At 45.7% G+C, this 20,103-nt stretch overlaps 1 protein-coding gene across 8 annotated transcripts in view; it reads right to left on the reverse strand.

Annotated features, from left to right (window-relative positions):
• PDZD2 (PDZ domain containing 2) overlaps positions 1-20,103 on the reverse strand; it is a 397,356-nt gene that overhangs the window by 194,620 nt on the left and 182,633 nt on the right. Inside the window, exon 1 of one of the 8 annotated variants that reach the window (XM_043488428.1) lies at positions 15,248-18,024. The exons of 6 other annotated variants lie outside the window; for them this stretch is intronic. In XM_043488428.1, the coding sequence (XP_043344363.1) occupies positions 15,248-15,342 (95 nt within the window). In that variant the 5' untranslated portion in view covers positions 15,343-18,024. Of the gene's footprint in view, positions 1-14,358; positions 14,933-15,247; positions 18,025-20,103 lie in introns of those variants that run through there. One more of the 8 variants, XM_043488429.1, reaches the window with a different exon arrangement.

Here is a 20,103-nt window from a genome sequence, read left to right on the forward strand (position 1 = left end):
CACCTGCAAACCAAGGAAGTTCAAGTAAGAAACAAGAATGGACTTACTGAAGCAATAATTCAGGGTGACAACAATATACATTATTAAAAAAACTTCTTGACATCAATTTGCGTATCCTATGGAGTTAGAGGAGAACAAAGCCATCTCAGTGGAATCATGAGGTGAGCCCAAATGGAAGCAATGCCCTACTGTCCCAGGTGGTACTAGTAAAGAACTCGCCAGCCAGTGCAGCAGACAGAAGACATGGGTTCCATCCCTAAGTCGGGAAGATCCCCTGGAGGAGGGTACGGCAACCCACTCCAGTATTCTTGCCTGGAGAACTCCATGAACAGAAATGCCTGGCGGGCTACAGTCCATAGGGTTGCAAAGAGTTGGACATGACTGAAGTGACTTAGCATGTACACACCACTGTCCCAATCAGAAGAGAGCTGAAAAAACTGAAGGGTTAGATAATGCTAGATTTTTGGTTAAATAAATGTAAATGATAGACTTTAAGTCATTAGATGCAAAATTACATCTAAGATACTAAAAAGTAATGTTTAAAACATTTGCAAAAGCAATGTAAGATATTAATATAGCAATACACATACTTATATGTGCAAGAATACCACATATTCAAACACTATGTAAACAGCATAGTTCAGTTCAGTCAGTTGTGTATCGACTCTTTGCGACCCCATGAATTGCAGCACGCCAGGCCTCCCTATCCACCACCAACTCCTGGAGCTTACCCAAACTCAAGTCCATCGAGTCGGTGATGCCATCCAGCTATCTCATCCTCTGTCGTCCCCTTCTCCTCCTGCCCCCGATCCCTCCCAGCATCAGGGTCTTTTCCAATGAGTCAACTCTTCACATGAGGTGGCCAAAGTATTGGAGTTTCAGCTTCAGCATCAGTCCTGCCAGCAAACAGCATAAGCTAATACTAATTTAGAAATATTTTTGGTTTCTTCCCACTTCTGACTCTCACACATCACAAAAACATTTATTCCATCTTCAGTGGCCTTTTTACACCCAAGCCTGTGATTACAGCTACTTTTTTGAGTTTTCCAAATCATATCCCCTTCATTTCCATGTCAGTTATTTGGATAACGTCTTGACTTGTTCCATTTTTAAATGATCTTTAAAAGTCTTGTTTACAAAGAAATCCAACACTTGTTACTGTGAGGTCAGATGCCCAGGAATATTACTAGAGTTTTTTTTAACCTTTCTTTAAAATATGATTTCCTTGGTTGACCTCTATAAAGCATCCAAAATCAGACTGATGAAGGTCATTTGAGGCTAATGCGTGTTCCCTAAATAACACTTTGATGTTCAAAATAAAATAATTGTGAGATCTTTTCATGAGCATGAGAGAAGTTGTAAAGATATAAATATAAGACTGAAATATAAATTTCTTCATTTCTGATGATAAGCTTTTCTTTTGGAGGGGGGGATGCAGGGACCATGCTTTATATTCGACTTGGGCTCAATGAGGTAAATCCTATAGCTTCATTTCCCTCCCTGCCCCCCACCACCTGCCTTTCTTCCTCAGCAGAGTAGCCATGGTAGCAAGGTACAGAGTTACACCTGGACTTTCTCAGGTAGAGCTGGGGACTGCAGGGGAATCCACAAGGGTGAATCGAGAAGACCCAGAAACATGTGTCTCTTCCACAGGACAGAAGGGTCCTGCCACATGAGCCAGGCTGGGAGGCCACTGGTTTTCTGTTCTATCTTCTTTTGAAAATAATTTTTGCAGTTGCATTGTGAAGCCTTTAAGAGTGGCAAGAGAGGGACTTCTCTGGTGGTCCAGTGGCTAAGACTCCACACTCCCAATGCAAGGGGCCCACGTTCAATCCCTGATCAGGGAATTAGATTCCACATGCCACAAATAAGAGTTCACATGCCGCTATGGGCTCCCCTGTGGCTCAGTAGGTAAAGAATACACCTGCAGTGCAGGAGACACAGGAGATGCAGGTTTGACCCCTGGGTCGGGAAGATCTGGAGGAGGAAATGGCAACCCACTCCAGTATTCTAGCTGGGAAATCCCATGGACAGAGGAGCCTAGCAGGCTAAGTCTACGGGGTTGCAAAGAGTTGGACATGACTGACAGACTAAGCATGCATGTCGCCACTAAAGATCCCTCGTACCACAACTAAGATCCAGCATAACCAAATAAATAAATAAAACAAACATTAAAAAAAAAAAAAGTGTGCAGGAGAGTAATCTGCAGCTGGACGATGCCTGGGCAGCTGTGTGGTCATGACTCCTCCCAGACGCCCCCTGAAGCTTTTGAAGCAGGTGAGACCCTTAGGGGCCCCAGCAGCAAGACACTAAGCTAAGCTCAGCTCTAGCACTGCCAAAGGCAAAGGGAGCCAGAGAAGCTTGCGTGTAAGACAGAGAATTTTCTAGAACATTCTGAAGAAAGGCCTAAATACCTTGGGAGCATAAGTCGGCCGCTACAGGTTACCTACTTCAGTGACTGGAGCGGAAGGAACAAGGGGCAACGCTGTAAGCTGTACAAGGTGTTGGTGCAACCCGCAAATTTCAGTTCAAAGGGGATGGGTGAAGGAAGAGGAAAAAAAGGATAACAATGATAAATCTATACTGACAGTGTGATACTGTGACTTAAGAGTAAAAAATATTTAGTCTTTGCCCACTGTTCCTGGCACAGCACTCCTAAAACCCTTGACATTTCCTACATGAGAGTCATAGGGGAATCTTAAATGTTCTATTCAGTCCTGGAAATAGTTTCACAGCAATCAAAGTAAAATGAGTATCTTTTTAACAAGTCTCTTCCTTTTTAAAAAAATTTATTATTTATTTATTTTGGGCTGTGCTGCATGTTTGCTGCTGTGTGGGCTTTCCTCTAGTTGCAGCAAGCAGAGGTGACTCTCTAGATATGGGCCATGGGCTCCTCATTGCGGTGGCTTCTCTTGTTGCAGAGCCCGGGCTTAGTAGTTGTGATCTACAGGCTTAGTTGCCCTGTAACTTATGGGATCTTCCCAGATCAGTGATCAAACCCATGTCTCCTTTATTGACAGGAGGATTCTTAACCACTGGGCCAGTAGGGAAGCTCCTCGCAAGTCCCTTTCAATCACATCTGAGTTGATGATAACGTGGTGACTTCTGGAAAGTCCTTAAGGATGGATGCTGGTTGCAGGGGTGGCGGCGTGTGGCAGGCATGATTAAAAGGTTGGAACTGTCCATCCCACCCCACCCCCTTGACCTCTGGAGAAGGGAGAGGCATTGGAAACTGAGTTCAATCATCAATGGCCAATGATTTCATCAATCGTGCCTATGTAATGAAGCCTCCCCCCAAAAACCCAAGTGGATGGGTTCACAGAGCTTCAGGGTTGGTGAACACCTGGAGACGCCATGCCCTTTTCCAAAATCTTGCATGCGCACTATGCATATCCCCATTTTGTGTCCTTTTTATAACAAACCAGTAATCCAGTAAGTAAACTGTTTCTCGAGCTCCATGAGATGCTCTAGCAAATTAAACCTGATTAATTAACCCTATTCGTTAATAGGAGTGGTTATGGAAACCTATTTACAGTCAGTCAGAAATGCAGGTGAAACTTGGACTTCTGACTGGCATCTGAAGCGCGGGTAGTGGGAGTGGGGGACAGTCTTAGTGGCCTGAGCCCTTAACTTGTGAGATCTGACACCACCTCCCGGGAGACAGCATGGCAACGGCATTGAACTGGAGGACACCCAGCTGGTGGTCCCCCACCATACACACACACACTCTTGGTGACCCAGAAGTGAAGAAGTGTTCAGAGACTACTCTGTATAACGTAGTTGAAAGCAACAGAGCTTTTCTTTACGAGGAGGACAGAGTAACGAAAGAGCAAACCCTGGGGGTAGGAACTCAGGGTTAGCTGGAGAGAGTGTTGCTGGAATTTGGCTGATTCAGAAAAGCTACCTCCAGGGTAGCTGACCAAGCCTAGATTCTCTCCAGTAGACTTGGACAGGTTTGTCCCAAAGTAATACACTGGAAGGACTGAAGCTCCAATACTCTGGCCACCTGATGCGAAGAGCCAGCTCACTAGAAAAGACCCTGATGCTGGGAAATGCTGGGGGCAAAAGGAGAAGAAGGTGACAGAGGATGAGATGGTTGGATGGCATAACTGATTCAATGGACATGAGTTTGAGCAAACTCGGGGAGATGGTGAAGGACAGAGAAGCCTGGCGTGCTGCAGTCCATAGGATCACAAAGAGTCGGAAATAAATGAGCAACTGAACAATACCTGGTATGCTGCAGCCCATGGGGTCAAAAAGAGTTGAAAATGAGTCAACAATGACAACAAAACAGACTCAGCACTTTCAATAGTTTGTAACAAGAAAGACAGGGATTTGTCTCCTTCTCCTTGGTTTTTCTCAATTCAGAAAACTGACCTTTAACCCAAGCCTAGATTTATAACTGAGGAAACGACTCAGGGAAGTTGAGAGATAATAGTTGACAAAGCACATCCTGAAAGGAGAAGCAGCAAACCCAGCTCCAGGGGCCTGGGAGCTAACTGCATAAAGGGCTTTCACATGCCCGGCATGGAGATGAACTCTTCCTGTGCATTACCCCCATCCTTATCACCAACCTAGGAGGGATCAACATAGCTATCCCCACTTTACAGTTGAGAAAACCAAGGCAGAGAAACTAATGCTCCCCAGAGTCATTTAGCAAGAATGCGGGCCAGCTGGGTTTAGAACGGCACTCCTCTGACAAGGTGTATTTGTAGAGTCAGAACTGAGGAGGTGATATAACACCTCATCCTAATTATGTACTTCTGGGTACGTCACTAAGCTGTGAGCCTTAGTTTTCAAATCTACAAAATGAGCACGACACAGCTTTCTGGAAGTGAAACCTTTTTTGTTAAAGCTGCCAGGACAAAGCCTGACAAACAGCAGGCACTCAATAAAGGCATCATCCCCTGCATCTCCATTCCTCATCTTCCCGAACCTAAGTCTTACAGGTGAGGTGTAGCAATCTATCAGCCTCCAGCTGATTTGCATATGGGAGAAAATGTAACACACAGAGAAAGAAACGCTAATTACTGACATTCACCTTATCACATGCAGACCTAGACCAATCTACTTTGTTTCTGTTCATGAAAAAAAGGGTTCTTCTTACCCATCCTAAACCAACTTTAAGCTGTGATTTAGTGGAGCCAAAGGTTTTTGATTTTATAGGGAACACCTTATACTCTGGTCCTTGTGCTAAAGGGACTCACGAAGGGCCATCATCACAGGAGCAGCGCCCGTCAGCAAACGCCCTCTGCAAGCAGCTGAGCCTGACTTGGAGATCTCATCTCCCACGGACGAGGCCTGGGACTCTGGCTCCAATAACCGCAAAACTTATAACTCACTCGCCTAACCCAACCCCAGCACCTCGTACGCCCGCATAAAATGCTGCTCCAAAGCTTAAAGTTGGTGAAGGGAGATGGCCAAGAGTGGCTGTGCGTTGGCCCATGTATTCCCCCAGCTGTCTACACGTGGGGCCAAGGTTGGAGCCTGGGTTAGAATCCACCGTCTGCATCCTATTAGGCCCTTTTATGAGCTCAGAGCATGACTATCTGGTTTGCATTTGCAACACATAGGGAAGCAATAAGGGACAGTAGAGAGGCTTTCTAAGGGGGCACCTCGTGGAGGTTAGTTTTACCAGAGCGCACCTACGAGTGACCAGGCAGACTGACCTGGAGAGGGCTGGTTGAATGAAACCCTGGGAAGAGAGTCAAGAGTACCAAGTTCTGGCACTGTCCATTCCATCTGTGCTCTAGAACAAAGCACTGAACCACTCAGCCTGAGCTTCACCTAAAAAGGATGGAACTGAGTAGGATATACTCCAAGATCCCTTTTAGTTTGAAAATTCTGTTAATTTCAGCTCTTGATGAACCCCCCCACTTTGAGAAACATTATGAACTCTGAAAATGTATTAATGCGAATACCTAGCATAATGAGTGGCCTATTGGTACCTGGTCATTGTTCACTTCATGAAGAAATGAACCAGTGCTGATCAAGATAAACCTAAAGGGTATTTAAAAAAAAAAATACCAGTCATAGATACATTATACCAACATATGTACCACATGGGGCTTCCCAGGTGGCGCTAGTGGTAAAGAACCTGACTGCCAATGCAGGAGTAAGAGACGCAGGTTTGATCCCTGGGTCAGGAAGATCCTCTGGAATGGGAAATGGCAACCCACTCCAGTATTCTTGCATGCAAAATCTCATGGATAGAAGAGCCTAGTAGCTTTACAGTCTCTAGGACCGCAACGAGTCGAACACAAGTGAGCAAACAGATGCACACAAATATACTACATACCTACATGCACACCTGTATGTATGTTATTATCTTACTTCAAGAGTTGCCAACTGTTGTTACCACTCTATGTACTAGACATTAGAAGGGAGAAGGCAGGATAGAAGAGTGTACTAGACATTACAGGGAGAAGGCAGAATAACCTAGTCCCCTGTCCCTCACCATCTAATAGAAAAGACAGAAGAGACACAAGAATAAGATGACAACTCTTGAACAGGACAGGATATGATTCAAATTCAGATGTGCTCAAGTAAGTGCAACTGGTATTTTAGAGCCAGAAATGACAATCATGATTTTATATGAGAAAGAGGTGGATATATGGATGATGTCAGTCAGGGATCCCAGCAGAAAACCGAAGAGACACTCAAAAGGGTTGAACTCGAGAAAGTTATATACAGGGAATATCTGCAGGAGGGTGAAGCACCTAGAAGCTGGCAACAGCTGGGAAACTATTACCACCTACAAGCCTGAGGGGCAAGGGGAGGAAATAGGGTGAGCTGGAATCACGAGAGCGAGCTGTCCATGAGAGTTCAGAAGAAATAAGCATTGTCAGGACCTTGACAAGGCGGAGGGGAGAGCAGTGAGGAGGATAAATACCCCAACACTCTTTCCTCCTCTGCCTTTCCATCCCCTGCCTGTGCCTGTTGGCTGAACCCAACCAGAAACAGGATAATGGAGCCTAGATGTTATAATTCTGGACTCTTGGTCCAAAGGAAGGCAGAAAATGAACTGAGGAAGGAGAACATGCACACACACATATGCCCACATGCACAGACACTGGAGATGTATTAAAAGTGAAAGTGAACATGTTAGTCGCTCAGTCGTGTCCGACTCTGTGCGACCCCATGGGCTGTAGCCTGCAGGCTCCTCTGTCTATGGGGATTCTCCAGGCAAGAATATTGAAGTGGGTTGCCATGCCCTTCTTCAGAGGATCTTCCCGACCCAGGGATCAAACCTGGGTCTCCCGCATTGCAGTCGGATTCTTTACCATCTGAGCCACCACTTGTCCCACATACATCTCTAACGTAAGAAAAAGAAAAAAGTCTAGAAAAAAAAAGATTTATCCTACCAAAGGATCTCATCATAGAATTAATCTAATTTTTTAAATTTATTTTTTAAATCTTTTTTAGCCATGCCACACGGCATGTGCAATCTTAGTTCCCTGACCAGGGATCAAACCTGCACCCCCTGCAGTGGCAGTGCCAAGTCTCAACCACTAGACCCCCAGGGCAGTCCCCTAATCTGAACAAAGTCTTCTAACAAATCTCAGGTAAATGTATACAAACAGAAACTTTTTAAATTGCAAATAGTTTCTACAAAATGCTCATATTGACATGTGATGTGTTTGTTTACTTTGGGTCTAACAAGGAAGTAAAGACATCCACTGACCAGACAAAATTGTCTACATTCTTCCTTAACCCTCTACCCTCACCCACCCCCAATTTCCAAAGATAAACTCCCAAGTTTGCACACGAACACATTTTTCCATTTATATTTTCTATCAGTTGGCAATTAAAACAAGAATCCCAGAGGTCAGCCAAAAGTCTTAAAAAACAAATGAAAGAGTCGGATACATTATCTCTGGATTCAAAAGCGAAAAACGACATGTTATAAGAAACCACCTGGAAAACTGCACTTGGCAGGCGCCATTTCAGAGATCCGCAGTTCAAACGTCAACTCCCTGCCAACTAATACTTAGCCTTTACCAGAGACCCTCGGAGAAAGTTCTGGAAGTGTGGAGTACTGAAGTCTCTGTAACGCCATCTGCTTTTGTGCAGAGTTCCAGTGATGGTAACGGGAACCTGGCGCTGGGGTGAGAATCGGGACTGCTCCTCAGGGTGGCAGAGGGGAGAGTCAGGTGTGAAGGGACGGCAGAGGAAGAGAAGGGTTAAAAGATGTCTCATGGTCACTTCCCAATTAGGGACCGCATGTCTGAGACTTCTCAGGACAAACTCAGTCTCAGATATCCTAGACCATACTACTCACATGTCCAATCCTGGGGAAACAAGTTACACAAATCATGGTGCTTTAACTTGATAGGGAAATATGCTGCTGTTAAAATTAATGAGTCAGTAATGACATGAAAAATCCTTGCATTTATTCACTCACAGTAACAGCTGAATCCCTATTGTATACTACAGATGGTGTAAGGGTGTTCCGGCTGTAATGATGAATTATATAGCATGAAGCATACATGCTATATAGCACAGAACCAGACTGCCAATGTCTGAATCTCTGCTTCACTCCTGAAAAGCTGGACAACCTTGAGCAATTTCCCTAAAATACCGTGTGCCTCACGTCATCTCCACTGTAAAACAGGAATAATAATGGTACCCTCTCCATAGGATCACTGTGAGGTTAAGTTCACAGTGTAAAGCTTGTAATAGTGCCTGGCACACTATGAAGTGCCCATCCTTACAGTCTTGGTTTGGTTAGGGATGCAGATACAAACAGGAACATGATGGTATAATGCTAAGGGCAATCAAGGCCTTCCCTTCGGGCTAACATTGAACTGGGAATGGAAGAGATCAGGAGGGCCTCCCATTCAGAAAAAGAGAAGAGCGTCATTGCACTTGAGTCAGACTGGAGAAAACTGGAACAGTCCATCGACTTTTTCCTGCATTCCACTGAGCACTTCCGGAGTTTATTTCATCTTACAAGCTTCCCCAAGTCTGGGATGCATAAAAGACAAAGGGTGGAAGACAGAGGAAATGATACCAAGTGTGCAAACAGGCCTGCCAGTCCCAACCACTGTAGTGGTGAGTGGTAACAAGCGCTTGGCTTGTCACAGGCTGCAGTACGTGGGGTGTCCTCGTGACCTCGCCATTTTAAGAACAGTCTTCATTTCTGGGACAGCCCCAAGAAATTCTCTGGTTGGGACTGGCGAGCAATCTCCAAAGCAAAGGAATCCTCTTTTCCCCTCCAACTGTCTCATTGGTTATTCTTTCCTTTGAAGTTGGAAGAGAGAATAAAATTACTTTCATCTGCCTGGAAATCACCAGAGTAGAGAAGAATCCTCCCTGGAATCAGAATGAGGAATCAGGCAGCTCAGATCTTCCGTAAGGTGAGCCCAGGGTGCGCTTAACTCCTTTTGGAAATGAGACGGTGTGTAGATCAACATCCACCTGTGTCAGCTTGGCAGTAAATGATACCAAACCCCGATTCCAAACGGCTTGAACAAGGAGGAAATTCATCATCTCAGAGGATGGGAAGAATGGAGAAATAACGGTGGTGCACCTTGAGGACACTCAGGGATCTGCTCTCTAAGGCTGGTGGCAAGATGTCTACAGTAGTTCTAGACAGCAACGTGCCAAGCAAGCAAAAGGTTCATTTGTTTTGTGTGTCTTTTTTTTTTTGGTAATGAGCACACCTCCCCCAAGAAGCTCCACAAGAGACATTCCTTCACATCTCATTGCCCAGACCTGGATCACATACTCTTTCCTGTACACATCCCTGGGGTGTGGGATGGAGGTACCACAAATGAAGTGAACGAATCATCTCACATAACGGATGCCACCAGGTCCACGTGACCACTGAGCCTGCAACAGGCTTCTGGCCAGGACCAAAGGAAGAAATGAACATGAATGTATTTCAGGAGTTAGCATGCTCTATGGTTATTCTCACAGATAGAACTCTGGTAAGCCACAGCTTCAAACCCATTCAGAAATGCTTCTGCCTGACACTCCACACATACCGAGAAGAATCACTGACCTGATGGAGAAGATGCTAACAAAACTGGTATAAATGCCTAAGAACCACTCTATCCAGGGCCTGGACATCTTTAATGATCACTGCTGAGCTGACAGTACATTGTGGCCTATTAGTATTCTGTCCCAAGGAGGCACCCGCAGCAGAGGAGTGTAAAAACAGAAGAACTGAGAGAAGGGAGAGTCACTTGCCAGTAAACCGTGATGGACTGAAATGAGAGAAAAGTTTTTTACACTGGGCGGGGCAGGACAGGTTCACTGAACTCTTAAAGATAAAAAGAAGAAACAATGCAACAAAATTTTGGAAGCGGTAAAGTGGTCTAACCCATGGTAACTGACTTAGCAGAGGGAAGAAAGCTGAAACCTAGCGCAGCAGGATGGGAAGCCCGGAAGCACAGCTCCAGGGTCTCTGGAATTTGGGACACCAGGCACTGAGGGGGTCAGGGGCCCCAAAGCAGGAGAGCTGGCTGTGAGTCTGTGCCAGAAGCTGTCAGACCCTGGGTCGCCCCTCTCAGTCCTGGCTCCAAAGTGACTGCCTGCATTCTGCAACCTATTTCCTCTGCTGAATCAGAGCGACAGTGGACTCAGAGACACTTCAATGTAGCTGAGAAGGGGCGCGCTTAGAAACAGGGAAATGGGAGAAGGTTCCATACCAAATGCTGGCTTCCTGGTCTCCATCTGAGTCTGGCTCATAGAATGCAGCAGCCACCAATCCCCCTTTGGCATTGGGATTTCTCTTCAGCTTCCTTTGAGAGAAAGACCTTCCACCCACAGGTGGGAATCCTCCAATAAAATCCCTGAGCAGGATAATCCTACAGCTGGCCGCACATGTGACTCAACTGGGGTGCTCTTTGTAATCACTACTACCTGACCCCTAGCAAGATCCAACATCATTCAAATACTTGGGCAACTTAAATGGAAAGTTTACTGCATGCCAGGAATTGTTCCAGGTTCTAAAACACTATACTAGGTGTTCCTTCTTGGAAAGGTGGAACTGATCCTGGGTGTCAGCTCCATCCAGGCGTGCAGACCTTCCAGTTAACTTCTCAGCAGTCAGTTCCAGGATCCTCAGACATTTGAGCAAAGCCTTTAACATGCAAAAGATTTCAAAACAAAAACTAAGAGGAAATCAGAGGAAAACAAACAGCACAGGAAGCGGAGGGACACTTCACAGAAACTGCCACTGTGATCCTTGATGAGAGTTGAGGGTTGAAAAGCTTTTCATCTATGAAACGAGAACAGGAGGTTATAAAAAGAAAATTTCGGAGATTTTTAAAAAGCTCTTGGAAATAACAAATTTGATGACAGACATGGAAATTCAGTACATGGGTTGGAAGATAAAATGAGGAAATATCCCAGGAAGTAAAACTTTTTTAAAAAAGGAGAAAACAGGGAAAAAGTAAGAAAATTAGAGATTCAATGTATGAGGCACCCATTTCAACTTAATATGTGTTCCAGAAGAGGACAGAAATCACTTTTTTAAATATTCCATAAAATAGTTCAGAACTCAAGGACATGATTTTCAGATTGAAAAGGTCCACTGAAAGCCAAGTAAATTGATGAAAAAAAAAAGACACAGCAAGGTGTACTGAATGAGATTTCATTACAGACAGAAAGGACATTACAAAGACAAGAAAATCTTTCAGAGAAGGGGAAATGATTATATTCAAAGCATCAGGAGTTAGAATGACAGACATCTCAATGGCAATACTGAACCTGGAAGAACAAAGCTTTCCAAATTCAGGAACAGACTTCCAACACAGAGTTCACACCCCTATTAATCTAACTTTGAAGATCTCAAAAAACTTATTTCCCAGGCAGTCTTTCTCAGAACTACTAGAAGATGTTACAAGCAAGAGAGCAGAAGCAAAGAAGGAAGACACGGGTCTAAAAAAACAAGGGATGTCACATGAAGAGCAAAATGAATCCCTGCTGTGATAAGGAATTCCAGGATGACAACTGTGCCTCTGGCCCTGGCAGCAACTCCAGAGTAAAGGAGACCAGAAGGCTCAGCCAGAGAGATGAACCAGGTGGAACAGGACACGCCTGCTATTTAGAAACATGGGCAAAGTTGAAGCTCTTGTCTCTGGGGCACAGAAGCTGAGGTTGGTGAGGGGTGGGTCAAATAACTGCTGTTTCTATGTACAAGCCTTCTAGAAATACATGACTTTACAATTATGTCTATGAATAGCTTTAATAAGGAAAGAAGGGAAGCTCAGGCAATGAATCAGATTCCAGAATGAAAACCCAGGCAGAGATCAGGAGAACCTGCTTCTCTAAGCAGCAAAGGTATTTGGTGAAACCTCTGAGAGACAGAGAAGGAAGAGTTGATGCTAAAGGCAGCAAAGGCTGAGCACTTGGCAAAGTAGGCGAGACAAGAACTTGATGGCCCAGGAAACAGGCAGGAATGGGGTCACTCTTCCCCGTCAAGGAAACAATTCCCAAGTGTGACCTGCCTGAGTTACTGAGATTAGTAGGGATAGGGGATTAAAGGGAGCCGTGTGTGCCAAGCGTGTGGTTGGGCAACTTACAGAATAAAGAAGGCAAGCAGAAAGGGGGTTTGGGGACACCCTGCTGCTCTCCAGGCAGGCTGTCTTCCTTCCCCCATGGGTTAGAAGAGGTTGACTCTATCTCCACAGACAATTACGCTCAGCTGCACCAGCTCACAGAGATCAAGGCTGAAAGGGCATGGGCAAGCCTGAAACCCTGGGTCTACACTGGTTTCCCCATCACTTTACCTGGTACATCCTGTTTCTGTTCCTTCTCTGTGTAGCACTCTCTGAGAACTTTTTTTTTTAGAGCCTGGCATAGGCCTGGTTTCCTAAAGCCCACCTACCTGTGGGTCCCAGAGGCAGTACAGGAGGGACAATGGGTTTGACCAGCAGCCCTGAAAGCAATTAACTGTAGGTGGGCCTTGTTAACACCTCAGTAAAAGAGTGCTGTGGCCTTCTACAGGTTAGTGAGATTAACCACCAGATTAGCATACGGTGGTAGGGAAAATCCCTTGTGGGTCTTTCCATGTGGCTCAGTGGTAAAGAATCCACCTGCCAATGTAGGAGACACAGGTTTGACCCCTGGTAGGAAATGGCAACCTGCTCCAGTATTCCTGCCTGGAAAATTCTATGGACAGAGGAGCCTGGTGGGTTACAGTCCATGGGGTCGAAAAAAGTCGGACACAACTGAGGGAATAAGCACAAACACAGATCCCCTTGTACCTTTTCAATTCATTTGCAAAGTCAACGTACAGTTGCAAAACAGTGAGTGAGTGAAGTCGCTCAGTCGTGTCTGACTCTTTTCGACCTCATGGACTGTAGCTTACCATGCTCCTCCAGTATAGGAATGCAAAGGCTAAAGGCTCAAAGTACTGTATTTTATGTGTATTTAAAGATACTTCTCTGTTAGAGTTTATGCCATCCCCCTTACGATATATAACTCAGCCTGACCTATTTTTATGAAAAGCATTTACTATTTACATTCACAGAAATCTATTCTCCCAGAAGTGGTTCCCAGGGTGACAGCTGTAGTTCCCTCCTCTTTACCAACCCCATCTCATCAGACAAAATTTGACTTAATTTCACTCCTAGTGTTTACAAACTGCTTACAAGAGAGTTGCAACACGACGGAAAATGTCATTCTCTTTCCCCAAAGCCCTCATCTTTAAAACCTTTGATTTGTGGATGCGACAATCAAAACATTTTGTGAATTAGGGGTGGGGGAGTTGTCCAAGCAGGCTGTTTAGTAGTTCAGGGCGAAGATCTATCCCCAAAGGCGATTAAAGCACTTGAGGGATCATAAATAGTTCCTGCTGGCAGGAGCGGCAGCTATGCTGTACCCAGACTCATTCCCTGCTGGCCGTAGCGAGAAGCAGGGGCATGAGGGCAGCGTTAACAGATGCCCGGTTGCTGGACACCCTCTCCCGCTTCCTGGACTTCAACAGCACTGCTTTTCCGCGTGACTGTCAGGACCTTGGCTCTGGAGACCCCCGGACTTGTCCCTCTTTCCCCTCCACTCCGCCGCTCACACACACACACACACACACACACACACACACACACACACATATACACACACTCAGGGCGCCTCCTTCCGTCTAGTAATTGACAAACCAGTACCTCGTCGGGTACTCCTCCCAAGAAGCACAAACCATCCGTAAACACGCAAATCCCCCAAATGAAAAACAAGACACCCAAGGGGTCTGCGAGATGAGCGCCGCGGGCGTTCGGCGGCGGCGGGTGTTTCTCCGAGGAGGCTGGGGCTCAATTTCCACACCCCCGCGGGCAGCCTCAGTCGGCACCCCAAAGCCGGATCGGATGGGGGACGGATCTGAGGTTTTTGTCTGCCAAAGCAGATTCCTACCTCCAGTTCTGAAGTCACCTTGGGGGGGGCGGAGGGGTCTCCTCTCGACGTCTTCGGCGGAGGTTCGGTCGTGAGCAGCCGGCCCCGGGTAATCCTTGCTCCCGGGCGGGGCTCGCACGCCCCGGGGCCGAGCCGGAGCCTAATCACCTGCTGGGCGCGGGCGGGGCGGGGCGGGGCCGCTCAGCGCGCGCGCCCCGCCCGGGAAGCCGGCCCCCTGCGCGCCCCCCGACGGCCCTTCCGGAGCACGGTTGCCGCGGGGAGCCCCGAGCGCCCCGCTCCGAGCGCGGCAGGTCTGCCGGAGGACTCCCCCTCCGCCAGCCCAGCCTGGGAGGTTTTGAAAAGGACTGTAATGGAATCCCGGCTCGCCTCGACACTCCCCTGGCTCACTTGTCAAAACTCCACGGCATTCCAGAACCCCTTCCCCGGGCACTCCCCCCACCCCCACCCCCTTCGCAGTCGGAAAAGGAAACCGCCCCGGGGAGATTTCGGGGAGTTTGGGGTTTCTGATGCGGACACCTTTTGTTTGTGTCAACTTGCTCCGGAGCTTCCAGCGGTAACTGAGAGCAGGTCTGAGAAGAAAAAGCCCCACCCAGATAACCCTCGCCCGGTCAAAAGTTCTCCCTCCAGCCGCCGCGAGGAGCTCCAGCTCCCCGACATCAATTCATTTCATAACCGCTCCGTTTCATAATCGGCGGCAGCGTGGGTCCTTACTGGGGGTGGGGTGGAGTGAGGGGGAGCCCCACACCAGAATCACAACCATCGCACTGGGCAAGCTAGCAGGCAACTTTCCAGAAAGCTGCAGTGAGATTCTTTCTGCTGGAGAAACCAAATTTACCACTGCCGAATTACAATCGTCGGTGACTGCACGCCTGAAGCATTTCCTTTATACCTTTTCGGGCTCCCGCGCCCCTCCCGTCTTCTGCGGGGTTCAGTCAACGAGCCATCCCCCGGAGAGGCATGAATGGGCTCGGGCCGCGCAGACATCTCTCCAGCTGCAAACTGATGAGGAAGCCCTACCCACGAGGCTGAATTGTTTACATCACACCCACTGAGGGCTTCCTGTCTTAAATTAATGGGAATACAAATAAGACAGGAAAAGAGTGTTTGCTTTTCTTAGAGCAAGGGTGGGGGCCTGCGGAGGGGGGTGGGGTCGCCCCACATTTCATTGCATGAAGAGGTTGCTTTTCAAAACTTCAATTGTGTTCTATTCCTTTTTCCCACTTGGAACACTTGTTGAAAAGGAAAAGCATCGCTGTGCCAAACCTCAAACCATCAAGGAACTTCTGCTCAAAACACGTTTTCACCTGGCTTCGGAAGGGATCCAGGCTGGAGCTCCCAGGGGGAACGACAGATCTGGGGACCTCCTGTGGTGGAAAGGCACAAATCTCCCTACAGCCTGAAGCTGCGAGCCACACAGGCACACACACTCCACCCCACCCCATGGGGTTCATGCCAGAATCCTGCCCCCAGTCCTGCTCCCCACCCCTGTGTCTCTGAGCTATGGTTCGCTTCCTGGGTGTCCCACAGTTCTTCAATGGACAAATCTGGTAGAATTCAAAGCAATTAATTAAAAAGGAGCAGGCAAAAGAAAGCTTCAGTTCTCAGTATCATTATTGCCACTGAAAAGGGTAATGAGAGCCTGGGAGGGGCCAACCCATGTCCAGGCTCTCCTGGACATCTGCCCACTCTTGGAAGCAGCCCACGGAGCACATGGTAAGTACTGATCATAATCACCAGTCCATAATCACCAGTCCCAGTTGCTTCCTTCAGGTTGGCACAACAGCAAACCCAGAGACAGGCCTCCTTTGGAAATACTGGAAGGAAACAAGACCCCAGGTTAAAGTATATCTCAAGGAGGGATGGGCATTGCAGCCAGCAATGACGATGGAGGTTAAGAGAACAGTACATGTGCCCAGTAAGAACAAGCTTTCGCAAGCCAGTCCTCAAAATATTGCAATTCCTGGGTCAAAGCAAGTTAGGCTGATGATTTTAGGTAAAGCCAAGTGTATCAAAAGTCTCTAACAGAAAAGGACTGCCTTGCAATATATTCTAAGGGTTCCAGTGAATGTTAGCTCCTCCCCACTTCCCTTTTCCCTCTCTTCTGCCAGGAGGTGATATTCTTGGTGGATTCATTAGCATACTTTTATGTGGCATCTCCATATCTGATAAATTTTATGGGAATTAGGTTCAAATTGAATAATCTTCTAATAATAATTTCAGAAGGGCTCCCTTTCTTCCTTCTGATTGCTTTCTCCACTTCCAGTTTTCTTCTAACTCTCTCTACTCCTTCCATCTGGTATGTAATTTATGATGTGCAAATCAATGCTGTTTAAAGGAAATCCATGATTTTAAGCATAATGCAAATAAATATTCCCTCTTCCCCCACCAACTCTGTGCCTAAGCTTAGTTTAGGGTGTGTATGTGCTGAGAATTAAAATTTGACCACATCTGTACAATATCTTAATTTCAGGAAAGCTTTTGAATGCATATGACATTCTCATCAACAAGCCAGAAAGATACGATCTGGTCTGTCTTTTCCTCACCGGGTTTTACTGCAGACTGGAAAAGAGATCAATGGCTCAGAAAACAAAAGGGTGCTTAAAACATTGCCTCCAATTTTACTCTAGCTCTGGTTTGAATAATACTTAAAATTGCTTTGAGCACACCCAGAGTCTACAAATAATATTAATTGCAGTGGGAATTACTGATATGCTAGGAGAATCCAAATTGGCTTCAACACATGAAGGAAATGTTTCATGATAAAGTTTCAAGTTCAGTGTGACAGCTGATTACAAAAGTAGTATCCTGAGGGTGATGATCAAATGACAGGCATAAAAGGGGCTTAATATCTAGATTGGAGAAAAACTGACAAAGATGTGAGGATCACAGCAGATCATGTTATTTAAAAGGAATCTGTGTGTTGTACTGATAAGAAATAAGCAATACAACAGCGGGGTGAATTCGCTTGGTGGGAGTCTGACATGAAAGGAAAGTATATCCCCATGTCTCCCTCCCCAATGATAAAGAATTTGGCAGCAGACAGACCCTTAATAGGATGGTAGATCCAGTCTGAGGCCCCTTATTTTAAGGGCAAAGTGGAGACACTGGAAAGGGTCCAGAGGAAAACCAAAATGATTAAAGAGAGAGAAAATAGAACCTATGAGGGAAGGTTAAAGGATTTGGAGTTGTTTAGTCTAGAGTGAAAAAGTGACTAAAGGCAAACTTAACAGTCTTCCCCTCCCATTTGAAAGGTTATTATAAAGAGGACACCGACCAGCTGTTGTTCATCTCTACAGAAGACAGAAGAGGTAAGACTCAAAATGCAACATTAAAATGTGGGTCAGACTCAAAGAGGACATGCTTGATGCTAATGGTAACTGACTTGACATTGACATCACTGTGCAGTCTTCACCTCTCAGGCTCCATCCTAGAGATAGGCTTCCATGTTTAGGCAGAAGCCAGGCTGGAGAACTCCTTTCCTTTCCTTCTAGGGCTGCAGTAGTCCTCATCACCCCATTCATGTGGGGGGCAGTGGTCCTAAGATCCATGTTCCCTAGGTCAGAAACGGTGCTGTGAGACTACAAGCCTCTCTTCAAACATATTCGCACATGTCATCAGACCTTTGTTTATTGGGTCAGTGCAGTTCAGTCGCTCAGTCATGTCCAACTCTTCGCAACCCCATGGACTGCAGCACGCCAGGCCTCCCTGTCCATCACCAACTCCCGGAGCCTCCGGTGATGCCATCCAACCATCTCATCCTCTGTCATCCCCTTCTCCTCCCGCTTTCAGTCTTTCCCAGCATCAGGGTATTTTCCAGTGAGTCAGTTCTTCATATCAGGTGGCCAAAGTATTAGAGTTTCAGCTTCAGCATCAGTCCTTCCAATGAACATTCAGGACTGATTTCCTTTAGGATGGACTGGTTGGATCTTCTTGCAGTCCAAGGGACTCTCAAGAGTCTTCTCCAACACCACAGTTCAAAAGCATCAATTCTTTCGCACTCAGCTTTCTTTATAGTCCAACTCTCACATCCATATATGACTACTGGAAAAACCATAGCTTTGACTTAGATGGACCTTTGTTGGCAGAGTAATATCTCTTCTTTTTATATGCTGTGTAGGTAGGTCATAACTTTTCTTCCAAGGAGCAAGTGTCTTTTAATTTCATGGTGGCAGTCACCATCTGCAGTGATTTTGAAGCCCAAAAAAAGTCTGTCACTGTTTCCATTGTTTCCCCATCTATTTGCCATGAAGTGATGGGACCAGATGCCATGATCTTAGTTTTCTGTATGTTGAGGGGTGGCTCGTTGGTCTAAGGGTATGATTCTCACTTTGGGTGCGAGAGGCCCCGAATTCAAATCCCAGACGAGCCCAGGTTATCCTTTCCGGTTTATTGGGTGGGTATCTCTAAAAATACGCTCAACTTCTGACACTGGTAAGCATATTTTATAGATGCAATCCTCTATATTGTTTCTATGTATAGGATATCATTGTTGTTTTGTTTAGTCGCTAAGTCATATCTGACTCTTTGCAACCCGCATGGACTGCAGCCCACCAGGCTCCTCTGTCCATGGGATTCTCCAGGCAAGAATATTGGAGCGGGTTGCCATTTCCTTCTCCAGAGGATCTTCCCCACTAGAAGGATCGAACCCGAGTCTCCTGCATTAACAGGTGCATTCTTTACCACTGAGTCACCAGGGAAGCCCCAGGACAGCATTTCCTTTTGTTTAATGAGCACACAAATATTAGTTGATGATGACAATGATAATAATAGCTGTGAATTAAACTCTTCCTACAATTATGTTGGGCATTGTGCTAGCTACTTTATGTAGGTTGCCTATCTCATTAATTTTTTCAGTATCCCTGTGAAGTAGATGTAATTATTAGCCTTATTCTAACACAAGGAAACTGAGTTAAGTAACACAGTTAAGTAACAATGAGGTTAAGTAACACAGCTGGTAAATGTTGGAGTCCCAATTCAAACCTATTTAATCTGACTCAAAAGGGTGTGCGTAACCACTACACTACTGCCTCTCCTTGATTAGTTTTAGCTCTTGGGAGGGAAGAAACATTGCAAAAGAAAGCATTTATTCTTGTTGGTGCAAACTGATTAAAAACCAAGTCTTCCACACATTTACATAGCCTGGGAATTATAGTTGTTTTTTTTCCCAGCATAGAGGAAGGGCTGACTTTGCCTTCTAATCAGAAGTATGCTTTGCTGTCTCCCACAAAGCTAAAAATCTAATCAAAATCTATCTATATTTTATTAATAAGAAACACCTATTCATCTATAGTCTAATTTTGCTTATAGTAGGTGTCTTATGACTGTTAAATGAACGAATACAAATGCATCATGACTTTGATGCTTTAAAGCAAATTGAGCTGAATTGTGTTTTTCCAGCATACTGGTGAACAAGGCTCTGGTGGGTCATTTCTATGGGCCTCTTATCAGATGTTCCCTAAGAGTCTTAAAATCCAACTGTTTCCTTTAATTCAGTATCCATGAGAAAGGCATATGTGAGTTACATTTTCCCAGCATCAAATGCTTTTAGATCAAGAATAGATTTTTAGTGGGGTTTACTGAGTGCTGTTGTATATCAGCAATAGATGATTCATAAGTGAAACAGACATCAAAATGATTTTTAGAAAGGCAAACGAACCACACACAAACAAAAAATTAAAAGCCTTGATCCAAATTACGGCAAAGGACAGATATTTTCCCATTAGGACAATTTATCCTGAGTTTATA

The sequence above is a fragment of the Cervus canadensis genome, chromosome 16 (assembly GCF_019320065.1).
Source record: "Cervus canadensis isolate Bull #8, Minnesota chromosome 16, ASM1932006v1, whole genome shotgun sequence".
Lineage (NCBI taxonomy): Eukaryota > Metazoa > Chordata > Mammalia > Artiodactyla > Cervidae > Cervus > Cervus canadensis.